General features: G+C 44.6%; 1 protein-coding gene across 2 annotated transcripts in view; it reads right to left on the bottom strand.

The window, feature by feature from the left end:
* Positions 1–12,073, bottom strand: part of LOC8054079 (armadillo-like helical domain-containing protein 3) — a 49,795-nt gene extending 37,722 nt beyond the window's left edge. Inside the window, exons 1-10 of one of the 2 annotated variants that reach the window (XM_029992481.4) lie at positions 11,855–12,073; positions 11,198–11,306; positions 11,075–11,131; positions 10,917–10,982; positions 10,743–10,823; positions 8,728–8,835; positions 8,565–8,657; positions 7,408–7,482; positions 5,344–5,430; positions 5,222–5,278 (exon numbers count right to left, since the gene is read on the bottom strand). In XM_029992481.4, coding sequence (XP_029848341.1) covers positions 5,222–5,278; positions 5,344–5,430; positions 7,408–7,482; positions 8,565–8,657; positions 8,728–8,835; positions 10,743–10,823; positions 10,917–10,982; positions 11,075–11,131; positions 11,198–11,269 — 696 coding nt within the window. In that variant the 5' untranslated portion in view covers positions 11,270–11,306; positions 11,855–12,073. Of the gene's footprint in view, positions 1–5,221; positions 5,279–5,343; positions 5,431–7,407; positions 7,483–8,564; positions 8,658–8,727; positions 8,836–10,742; positions 10,824–10,916; positions 10,983–11,074; positions 11,132–11,197; positions 11,307–11,678; positions 11,720–11,854 lie in introns of those variants that run through there. The other variant, XM_029992482.4, reaches the window with a different exon arrangement.
* Positions 12,074–12,341: the final 268 nt, after the last annotated feature.

The raw sequence follows: 12,341 nt of genomic DNA, 5'->3' as shown, positions 1-12,341 counted from the left end.
CCACGTGAAGCAGACTATTCAACGATCGAACAGGAAGGTCTGGCTCTTGTGTGGGCAGTTAATAAATTTCATATATTCTTGTTCGGAAGGTCATTCATTTTGCAGAGTGAAGACCAGCCGCTTGTTTATATGAATTCCACAAAGCACGTCAACAACCAAGTCTTGCGCTGGAGCTTAACTCTAACGGAGTATGACTTTACCGTTGAGTATATCAAAGGTAGTGAAAACATTGGCGCTGATTACACGAGTCTGATGTCTGTTGCTTAAGAATATTTGTTTATGTCCTTCAGGGTATTATGTACGTAAATAGATTTTTTTTAAGTGCATGTGTGGCCGACGGCGCTTATATTGAGTGACTTTTGACGTGTACGCCGTACACACCACTGTTTATGTTGAAACAATTTTTTTTTTTTATATTCAATGCACATTGTGTAGGCTTTGGTGCACAATCCTTCGCATAGAAACTTGTATTTTTGTGTGCGCGCGTGTTTGTTCATTGGACATAATTTATAGCACATGATAGCTTTCTTACTCAGTGACAGTGAACGTGGTAGAATTGTCTTAAGTGGGGGGTGATTGTGGTCATTGGGGGTGAGTGTGGTGATTTCAACGGAAAAGAAAGAAAGCATTCACTAAGCGATAAGAAAAACGAAGAGGAAGTAGTTTTTGGAGCTCAATGAGACAGCATCAGGCCGGTGGGCTGTGCCTTGCAACTTTACGCAAGGTCGTCCATCGACAGGTCGATCGAGGCTTGCAGCTACACGCAAGACTCGAAGCCTAGCCACATGTCAACAGAGGGATTGGGACATCCCCCCACGCCATTTCTGCAGCGCTCACTCACGAGGCTTCGAATTTTGTCACATTGCTCCCCGGCAAAGCTTGGAAGACTAGCTCATATTCCGTATGTCCGTATAGCTCTCAAGTTTTGAGCAGCGCTCCATACGAGCAAAATTTTATTTAGAGGATACTACAAGCCATTGAAGGCCCAAGTAGGTGTGGGATACAACATATACATTCACACATACCACGAAAGCAAATAACACAACATTAAAAGGTTTACAACTAACTAGCAAATATACAGGATATATTATTTAAAAAAAAGGGGAGGGGGGGAGAAGCAAGCATCAAGCAGTATGTAATTCCATCATGCACTAATACCAAATGACCTATCCAGATGTAGTATGAAGGTTTATACAATCCTAATGTCCATGCGAAAAAGATGAAGGTGCAGCAATGTACAAAGCAAAACATGCTAGTTGTCAAGACGCTCGAGACCTTCTACAAAGTTGGTGTCGATAAATAGTTCGAGAGGTAAACCGTTCCAGTCGCTAATAGTGCGAGGGAAAAAGCTAAACTTAAACATATTAGTACGCGCAAAAATGGGTGTTGGTGAAAACTGATGTCTGTGCCGCGTAGCTCTTGACGCTAAAGGGGAAATATATTGCAATGGGTCTATGCGAGTCTGTCCTTGCTGAAGATGAAACAAGAATTTCAACCGCGCTATTTCCTTCTGGCCTGAAGAGTCTGTATTCCATTAGCCTGCATAAGTTGAGATGGTGAATCCAGCCTTCTATACTTTCCGTAAATAAACCGAACCGCTCGACGTTGCACCATCTCCAACTTCTGGATATCTTTCTGAGTGAATGGATCCCAAACGATATTTGCATACTCCAACTTGGATCTGACTAATGAATAATATGCATGCAGCTTAACCTGAATCGGAGCATCGTTCAACTTTCTTTTAATGAGAAACAACTTCCTGGATGCCGAGGTACAAATAAGTTTTATATGAGGAGACCAAGAAAGTGTGTCCGATATAATTAAACCAAGATATTTACATTCTCGCTCCACAGTAACCGGGGTGTCCGCAATATTATAAATGTATTCAAAGGGTTGCTTCTTTCTTGTAATACGTAAAAGTGTTGATTTAGCAGAGTTAAGCTTCATTTTCCACGTATCGCACCATGATGCAACGGAATGCAAACTATGATCTAGCAATAACTGATCCGAGCTCGAAGTTATTTCTTTAAAAATAATGCAATCATCGGCAAAAAGACGTATATGGACACCTGCGTCAATGATTGATACAATATCATTTATGTACACCAAGAACAAAAGAGGACCTAAAACGCTCCCTTGGGGGACCCCTGACGTTACAGGCAGAACTGGAGAGATGCAACCTCCGACGGAAACAGACTGTGTGCGATGTGACAAGTATGCAGCAATCCAGTTAACAAAACCATGTGGAAGACCAAGCTGTTCAAGTGTAAAAAGCAGTTGTTCATTAAGCACCTTATCGAAAGCTTTGCTGAAGTCCAGGAAAAGCACATTAATTTGACCTTCCCTATCGAGGATTTGCGCAAACTCATGGATGGTAGTGACGAGTTGGGTCGTAGTTGATAAGCCTTTGCGAAATCCATGCTGAAATTCTGTTAGAAAATTACGACTGTCCAGCAGTTCATTGATTTGGCTGCAGATGATATGCTCTATTAATTTACACGAAGAAGTAGTCAAGGAAATTGGACGGTAGTTCTCAACTGCTAGGCGATCCCCTTTTTTGTGCACAGGTACCACTATGGCAGTGCGCCAATCATCTGGCAGCGAATTCTGAAACTCACACAACTTGTCATGCATGCTATCGGAATGCTCAAGTTGGTTTATAGTTGCCAACCGATTTTTCAGACGTCTTCGTGGGACCAACAATCAACCTACAGAGTTAATGTATACCAGTGACTAAAATTTCACCGCCGTTCAATCCGTTACTAAACTTTTCAGACTTCATTTGCACAGTTTGTCCACAAGAAGGTCGCCCTGAATTGAGTTTCCGCCATTTCTTTTTTGTCTTGTAGCCTCGGTACCACACCCTAAGAAGAGAGAAGCTGGACTGAAGCTATAGTCAGATGGTCCAGTTTCATTAGAGCAGCCACAGCCACCGTTTATCTCGTCGACAGTCACAGCACTGCTGCCGTTCTTTTCGTGTTCTCAGAATACAGGTGCTTTCTGCCGATAGGTCTACTACTGAAGTATATAGCTTGGTTGGCCGAACTTCAAGCAGTTCCAAATGACTCCACCAAAACCCCGACAAACGCTGCAAATGTAGCAAGATGACAGCGGTGAAAACAGCTGCTCCATTAGTGCCGAGGCCACCTGGGCGGCGCCAGAGCCGTATATGTAGAAAGTTCGGCCATTCGTTGGAAAGTATAGGAGACAAATGAGGAGGCGCCATTGGCCAAAAGCGGGCTGGGCGTGTTCCAGGGCGTCTTCAGAAATTTGAATGTGACCAACTAGAAGCTGGAAATAATACCCTGGCGGTGGTCGCGAGAAACAAACCTGATAACTGAATTGGGGTAACTCTCGATGGCTGAAAATATGGTACACGTGATGTTTCAATCACGCTTATCCAAAATGATGGTGGAAGGGTGTGACTAGTGGAACGATCGACATAATCCGTACGCCAAGCGCCGAGGGCTGGGAATCTGCCGCCCGAGCGGTCAAACTCTGTCCGTGCAAAACAGAGTTGAGCGGAGCATTCGTTTCTTACATCTTTCTGCATGATCAAGATCAAAACAACACGTGAACCCTATTTTCAACCACGAAGCGTTACTACAATTCACTCTTATGCGCTTATTAAAACCATACACGAACATAGACCTTTGATCAGAACTGTTTCTGGCTACCCCCGCTAGGAGATTCTTTTCGACTCCTGGTTGGTCAAGAGAGCATGCCAAGCCCTCTTTCCGAGTCTACCGCACGCCCTAGCTCTGCCCGCGCCTCCCATTGACCAAACCCTCTACATATACGGCTCTGGGCGGCGCTATTTCTGGGAGTGGGCAATCTTTTGGTGTTTCTGGAACCGGGGTGGGCTGTCTTTCGAGGGTGGGGCACCCCTTGGAATATTAGAGTACATAGTGGGAAAGAGCAGGAACACGAGATTTCAGTTCCCCGTTCTGGCAGAGTCGAACTGGAACATCGCATCCTCTCCCTCTCTGATTCCCGGCAGAACTTTTAGTTGGAGTAGTTGCTACTCGTTTCCCCACCCCCCCCCTTCTGTGAAGTAATATTTGTTAAAACACAATATTTAGAGGAATCTGTGAATGTCCTCCAGAGTACCCTTAGAACGTGCAGCCCCTCACACTTTTTGTGACTCAAACTGAAAGCTTGTTTCGTCCAACCTAACTTAAACTCAAAATTAGAGTTGCAACAGACACGGCTGCCTCGACAGCAGAGACGAGGGTCGAGTCAACTGGTGGTGGCACTTAAAAACTTGTTTACATTATTAGAATAGAAAGCAAGGCGAGTCTAGTGTGGCCAGGGGGCCCATGGGCTTTGAGCGTCAGTCAACACTGCGAAGCCGAGTTGTGCACACCGGAACACTTGCTACACGCAATTCTGTAGCACCATGCTAATGCGATTCTGTGACTCAAAAATATTCTTGAAAATGAAGCAAAGAGAGAAGGTGAAATTCTTCAATGTCAGGAAACCCGCCCCCCTTGAAGTGCATCAGGAGGCACATGGCAACAAATCCCTCGTCCAAACTCCGCATTTGGAGAGGGTCTTAAAAGAAGGTCTAAACATTCCTGGGTGATGACAGGAGGACTGAATGACCGATCATAAGCTCACTGAAAAAACAACTTTTCGAGGTTATTGTCGGATTAGCATCCAGGAAATTGCAAACACAGTTTTTATTTCATTTAGTGCAGCACATGCAACCCCCCCGCACATTGCGCCATGCAAGAGAAGCTGGCCCCTGCAATGTGACAATGCTCCTGCAAACAAAACCTTTTAAACACAATAGGTACCGCTGACAAACAATGTGACGGTCATCGTGTATGCTCCTCCGATATAAATTAAGAAAGTGTTGAAACTTTCAGAGTACTTGCCTGGTTTCTGTTTACTAGAAGCTCGTAAATTATAAAAAGTAAAATCTGGTAACTTAAAGGGGCCACGAAATTAATTTTGGGCTCGGATAGATTATCTTAGATTGAGATTTTACTGATTGCATATCGTTTAGTGGGCCAAAAGAAAGAGAATAGGAAGTCAAACCCCTGCTTTTCGGTACGAAAAATTTAAATAGCAATTGCTAACATTTTCTAAATTAATTTTTTATTTTGAAAATTAACGAACTTGGACCATATATGAAGACTCGATATAATTGAGAAGACTTGGTCCCTTTAAAACCAGGTGTGTCAAGAGAACAATCTTCACGTCCAGCCATACTCACATTCAGGGCAAGCTCATTGTCTACGATGGAGAGCTTCACAATGTACGGGTTGGCAGCCTGCAGGAAAGAGCCCGGCGTCAACTCGCCTCGTGGCCCAAGAAGGCAGCGGTGCAGCCACCCACCTCATATTTCCGATAGCTGACGAGAATGGTGAGCACCAGGACAGCATCGTAGCCACAGTGTGCCCGGGAGTGCTTGTCAGCAAGCAGCTGGGAAGACAGAGCAGTCCCATCGAGCAAACGTTCATTTTGCTCGGCCCATTTTCAGGGTTGCATTTTATGGTTGCAACACACAAGCGTATATCGTATTGACCGAGGTCGCGTCTCGATTCCGTGACCCCCAGGTCAAATTGACGGAAAACGACGCACACGCAGCGGGAAAGAACAGAGATACGTGTGTGCCATGTCAATCTATCCCAGATGCTTGCACAGCCTTTCGCAGAAATCTTCCTTTCGCTCAGACTCAGACTTAGAGAAAAAGTGTTGCTCTGGGGAGTTTCCACTAGTGTTGGCATGCTCTATTTTGTGAAGCTAAACTCTTGCTTAAAACTGCACAGGAAGTGCAGTGTCCCCTACAGTAAACAAGCACTTTGTTTTTCTATTAAAGATAGTGAATTGTGCTCGAGAGATCACAATAGGACCATTCATAAACTTTCACCTTAATATCCCGCAAACAAATCACATAAGTGCTTCACGAAATTATAAATTTCAGACAACCTCCAGAAACACTTGGCGATTTCATAGGATAACATGAGCCTTTTCATGTGCATACTCATTCATTATCTGCACACTTGCAACATGCTCTCCTCCTGCTACAGTGAAAAGGAATGTGCGCAAAAGATGCTGCGGCAGTCGGCTATGTTACAACACTCTGTCAGCGATGAAATAAAAACATGAATAGTAGAACTCTAAGCTTCTAGGGGAGATTTCCGCAAGTTTCCAATACTTTACGTTCTAATTTAAGTCGCATGGCAAGTATTCTCTGCAAATCCTAAGTGGTGAACCCAAGACACGTATGCCACAGCACAAAATTAGTTGCTTCTTGGCAGCATATTCGCTTCACAGAGTTCAGCCTTTCATGCCAAGACACCTGGTTGGTGTATGCAATCGTGTCCTAAGAAGCTCTACAGAAAAAGTTGATCTTGATTCCGGCGCAACACTACTATACTGAAGGAAGAGTCTTCATACTTCAGAAAGGTCAATGGCTGAAGCAAGAAGCAATGGTTGAGTGGCATTTGCCAACTTCTGATTTGACAACGGCAATAAGAGGCAAGTGTGAAAGTTGCACAAGTCTGAACCTTCTCCGATCCTACAGAAAAACCCTGTTTCTAAACGCCGTAGCAGATGGAACCTGAAGTTGAAAACTATGGTGGAATAGTCAAACACTGCTTCACATACTTTCTAAACTGGTTCTATCATCAATGTACCTCCGTCGAAGAAAAGCGCAGACAACACTCTCATGATGTCGAGCCACTTTGACTACTACTTCAATCCTTCGAAATATGTGAGGAGTATGTGACACACAACGTTAGGAGTACTTTACTGACTTGAGGAAGTGAATGCGAGATCTACACCCATCAAACAATTAGATAAAGCTAATGAAGTTAACACCCATCAAACAATTAGATAAAGCTAATGAAGTTAATAGAAGAAATTGCTGTCCTCACATCAGTAAAGTGCTTGACCGTATGTACACAGAGCACATTTAGTACAAACACGACAGCGTCCCCTTTTCTTCTAATTTTACGCATGCAGTACTTCAACCCTAAATTGGGGCCCCGCATGGGCCTAGTCCAATAGACTAGTAATTTTGAATGACAGTCTTTCAGATGAGAGGGAAGACTGGGCCCAACTGGGCATTACCTATCGTGTTAACTATGTAACTCTTAATTAAAGGAAATAACTTGCTGCATGAAAGATGTCGTAAAAAAAAAAAAGAAAAAGGAAAGGCTGTTTTTGTTTTCCTCCTTACAGCCAGAACGACAACATTGCAAGAACTGCCAAGCAAAATTAAAAACAACAAAATAGGCTACCAAGTAAAGTATCCAAATTTCTTGATTACCAAACAAAGTGTTACAAAGAAAATAAGATTAAAACCGCATCCTCCACAAAAGGAAAATGGCCATCTCAGGCATTGCCCCCCTGGTCACACAGCCTCCAAAAGCCCCGAAAGTTGTGTCAGCTCACCCGAAGTATGGCTTCAAACACACAGTTCATCATGATGTACTCCAGGAGGGTATTCTGGCTCACATTCTCAGTGGCCTGAAAACAATATAAGGAAGGCACCACTGCACAAAGCATGCAGAATAACTTAAATGGGCACAGACGCTAAAAAAAAAAAAAAGCACTGTAGAAGTTGGTCTTGGGTCGTATAGACCGACACACTGTTTACAAACAAGCCGCGTTTGTCCACACTTGGCGTGGGCACTGCGCTTGCGCAGAAACCAAATTCGCGTGTAGTGAAGCGTCTGCGCATGTGCAGTGCCGTCGACAGCGCCACCGCAGCTGCGTGACGTCGGGGCCACGTGTTGGTCTATACCAAACCAGTTTACTGAAGCAGAAATTTCTCAAACAATTGTATGTGTGTTGATACGGTACTGACAATGCGCACGCGTTTTGCCCAATAATCTTAATCACCTCTTCCGAATGGTGCCACATGCAAAGTTGAAGCAGCAAAACATTTAGGAAGTCACCGATGTTGTTGCAATGATTTCTGTGCAATCTGACTCGCAGGATCTGATCAAGAATCCTAATGGTGCATACCACAAAATATGCTGCCCCAAAGTTGAGCGCACGCCAAAGGTAATCAGTGGAGCAGTAGCCGAACAAGAGAGATACGGCACTTTCGAGTTCCGACCTAGACAGTCAGTCGGCACTGTACAGTGGGAGTGTATGCACACGTGTGGCACACCATTCTAGCTATAGTCAGTGTATTTGAGAATTCAGTAGAATTGCCGCCTGATGCACACATTCGTTGCCTTCTGCCGGGCTTGTGCTGCGCACGAGAAAAAAAAGCATTATCAAGGGCAGAAAGTTTGTGCTGGAGGCAGAGCATCTTCTACACAATCGTGTGGGATGCTGGTTAAAAATAGAGGTGTGCAAATAGCAAAAGCTGTATAATACAATATGGCAGCAGCGTTTAAATGTAGCCCCCATCAGCATATGGATCAGTAAGAGGGTAAAGAGAGGTAAGGAAAAGGAGGATCGACCCGAAGGGTCCGCAGCACTTGAGGGGTCAGGCTGAAGAGGCAGCACACATACTTCCTAAACACCACACCTGCTGTTCCAAGTCCGACCTGCCCACGGCACAACCGAGGCTATGAGGCACCATGAGCAAAGCATACCGTCACTAGAACGAGGAGGAATCGAAGGACAAGACACTTGAGGCTGTCTGTGTACTCTCCAACTAAAAGGCCGCAGATCAGGTCGATGAGCTCCTGGAATACAAAGTGAGGACAACAACAGGTAAGCGCCTTCGATACCAGAGTGCAGCCGCCCCAAACGTACCTGCATCGTGGGCTCGGCCGTATCAAATCCAATGAGCAGGTTAATGATGTCAAAGCCATAGTCCCCATGTGCTTTCCTGTAGACGCCTTGAATGAGGGCGCACAACGTCTGCAAACAGCAGGGCCTCACAGGTTGAAGTGACAGACCTCTCGGAAAGTGCCCATGCAAAGGACCATACTTGGAAGCAGTCCTCCAGACTTTACCCCTCGAACCGCGAAGCCCATTAAGACTAAAACTATCAAAGAAACTGTGGTCGAGTAAAGAAACAGAATGAATCACTTCGGGTGATTAGGGAATAAATGATTGGCTACAGGAGCAAGAGAGTGTGCTCTTCTTAGGTTGCAGAATTGCTCGTTGGCACGATTGCCTCCAATGCCAAGAAATTCTCGGTCACAGAAAGGAGGTAGACATTGTGAAACCTCTGTTATATCACTGCGAAAAAAGCATTGATAGTAGTGTGTACAACCGACATACAACACGAGGCAGATCACCAACAAAATAGTACCTCTACCTCATATCACGTGCACAAAGATTCCAAGCTTCTAATCTCACTCCAACCTTAATGAAGGGCACATGACATTGCTTTCCTGGTTTGCCAGGGGTTAATGAATTGCACTTAATAAGAATTCCACCAAATATGAGATAAGCATATTTGTTTGTGAGCACAATCAGTAAGCACCAATGCCATGAGACTGAAAGAAAAAAATATGCAAACAATGAAGGCAGATGACAGCAACAGCAGTCTTTCAAAATTGCACCAATGAGACAGTTTCACCACAAAATTTGCATCCACTTGCATAAGCTCAGCTTCCACAGCATTAGCTAAGGAGCAGGAAAACTTTCCTGGGTCTTTCCAGACTGTCACTGATCAAATTCTCCATGTTAAGGGGGAAAAAAATGAAAAGGAAATTATTGGGGTTAAGATGCCAGACCAATGAAGGGCATCTGGCATGCCCCAGTGAAAGGCAGAGGGTCAATTTAGACCCCCTGGAAATGCAATAAGAATCGGTGACCATATGAATTTTGGAGGCTATCATGGTTCTCTAAACACATGTTCGGCAAACTAGCATCTCATCTGGCAACATTGTAATACACAAATGCTCACAGCTGGGGACAGGCAGGACAGAGGAAACTCAGGACTCCCTCCCTCCCTTGTAGCTTTAGCCCAGTCTCAAACCTGCCTCCCAGTGGCCCCGGTGCTGGGGCAACACTGACTAGGTTTTACCAGAAGAAAACAGGCAACTCCCTCAGGCGGGGGGTGATTGTTTAAGTTTTTTTTGCCCGATCCTCCAAAGATCATCTTGGTGATATCTCACACCACCTGGCGATAGTTACGAAATTGGAGAGGGAAAGCAAATCGGCTTAGACGGGGGAAATCATACCTCTGGGTTTTAACTTCTAGGCTAGGTGAAACAAGTTACCGCCCGTTCCGTTATAAAGGGTACAGCGGTTGGCATCCATCCATCCATCATCTCAACAATGAAACTTGACTGACCTAGCCAGTAAACAAATAGAGCGGGAAGGCATGCATGGAGATGGCGAGAACTGCCAGACATTTTAGAGTTTTTATGAGGTGTAAAACTCCAACAATTCTTTTAAAAGCATAAACAAAAGTGCACAATGTTGCCCACAAAGCAGATTCCCCACAATAGATTACTACCAGTTCATATTTAAGCTTAGATGCCCCAGCTTGCAGACACAAAATAGACCAATCTCACCAGCCAGTTTGACTACGCCACCACTGCCGCAATGCATCGAGGGAACTTTAGTCTTTCTGCGCATGCGACAACCTCGCTGGAGCTCTGCGCGTGCAGGGCGCGAACAGTCTCGTAGACTGCCGATAGCCCACTGTGAACTCAAGTTATGGCTGCCTCGCGCATGCGCCGAACACTTGGTGAGATCGGTCTATTGCCGAGGAGACACCATCCCCACCACACAACTGTGTGCCTGGTACAAAAGCGGAAGAAGACAGCCATACTGAAGATGTGGGGACAACTCTCAAAAGAAAGCCTTACCTGCAGAGCATTGACAATTCGGATGCGATGCTCACTTCGCAGTGCTTGGACGCAGTGGTAAAACAAAGTGTTAATTGTTTCCTGGAATTTAAATTAAAATTTCCGGTAGGAAACAGCAAGATGGCTTCCAGAAATGACAACGGCAAGTGTTGTGTCCAACGCAAAAATATCTACCTTAAGTTTCACAAGGTCTTCTCCAGACAAACTGTCGAACTGCTGTTGGATGAAGTTGACATTAACCTGCAAGTGAGACAACCTTGTCAAGAAACACCCGAGTCACACTGGAAATGACCTATTCGGGTTGCTTACCGAGCACAACTACTACTACTTACTTTCAGCAAGAAAAGCTCATCCCAGAAGTTCTGGTTGTCTATGGAAGGATCCTTTCCCTGGAGCCAAAATAACACCGCATCAAATATTTCCGCGTTGGCAACAGAGCTATGTTTCTCACTTACTTTGAAGAAGCTTTCGTAGATCTGAACGAATTTTTCTTTCAATGGCTGTCTAGAGTTTTGTTTGGCAATCATATTGCGTCAGTACGCAAAGCAGCGAGTCGCATACAACCTAGACACGAAAAAGATGAAAGACCAAGCTCTTTCATAAAGCCGGAGGGGTAACTCAAAAATAAGGGGCTTCTTGTACTAGTTTGTCCTCCCCAACAATCGCACAACAGAACTCAAACGTGTGCGCAAAGCACGAAAGACGAGAAATATTCTCGAAAGCGGATTGCAACTTCCTAAGCACGATGGAGCACTGGACTGTACGAAAATTCGAATCACGTATGGGGGCAAAATTTAGCGAAACAAATTAAGAACTCAGAATGTAAAACTTATTGCTATAATTGTTTTGACAGATAAACGAGATGTATTGCAGCAGTCGGGAGTATTTTGTTCCGCTCTCCAAACTGAAACGATGATGGCAAACCCTAACACCTACCTGCCACCGCGGTGACAAGTCTACAGCAGGCTTGCCCCACAAATGAAATATCCGTTTTCAATACGGGGGTTCGCGGCTCGTTTATAATCGCGTAAACGTGTCAAAGCAAACCAAATTTTTGGCCGGAATTCATTTACAGCACGATATCTAGCCACTCTCCAGAAATGCTTACATACCCGGATACCCGTGGTTCAGCCAGTTCAGCTGGCTTTAGCAGTGGCTTGTTTCCAGATATTTACGCCTCTTCTTCACAACATTATTCATATATCGTATTTACATCACACTTCAAAAAAAAAAAAAAAAAAATACGGTCGTGATATTGAGGTAAATACTTCGACCGGGCCTTGACAAGGCGGGGAAGACAGGCCAGGCGGGCGAGCGCTTGGATTGGGATTGTCTTCTGTTAGCCCAGAGTTGGATACCTAAATAAATGGATAAATATTGACTGTTTTCTTTATATCGGGCGGTAGCTTGCATCACCTAGCTTTAAATAATTTTTTTTTATATTTAAAGGAGTAAAGCTATAGACCAGAATATAAAGCGCCCAAAAAAAAAAAAAAAAACTTTGCAAAACGAGCTACAGACCTTTGCAAAAAGAGCTCTCTGGCCGCCGCCATTTTGCGACTCGAGCGACCCTATCAGCCAGAAATTTCTGCCACCCGT

Source organism: Ixodes scapularis, unplaced genomic scaffold, assembly GCF_016920785.2.
Source record: "Ixodes scapularis isolate PalLabHiFi unplaced genomic scaffold, ASM1692078v2 PGA_scaffold9__187_contigs__length_104089568, whole genome shotgun sequence".
Taxonomy (NCBI): Eukaryota; Metazoa; Arthropoda; class Arachnida; order Ixodida; family Ixodidae; genus Ixodes; species Ixodes scapularis.
The sequence above is the reverse complement of the archived record's forward strand: the minus strand, read 5'-3'. Positions and strand labels throughout refer to the sequence as shown.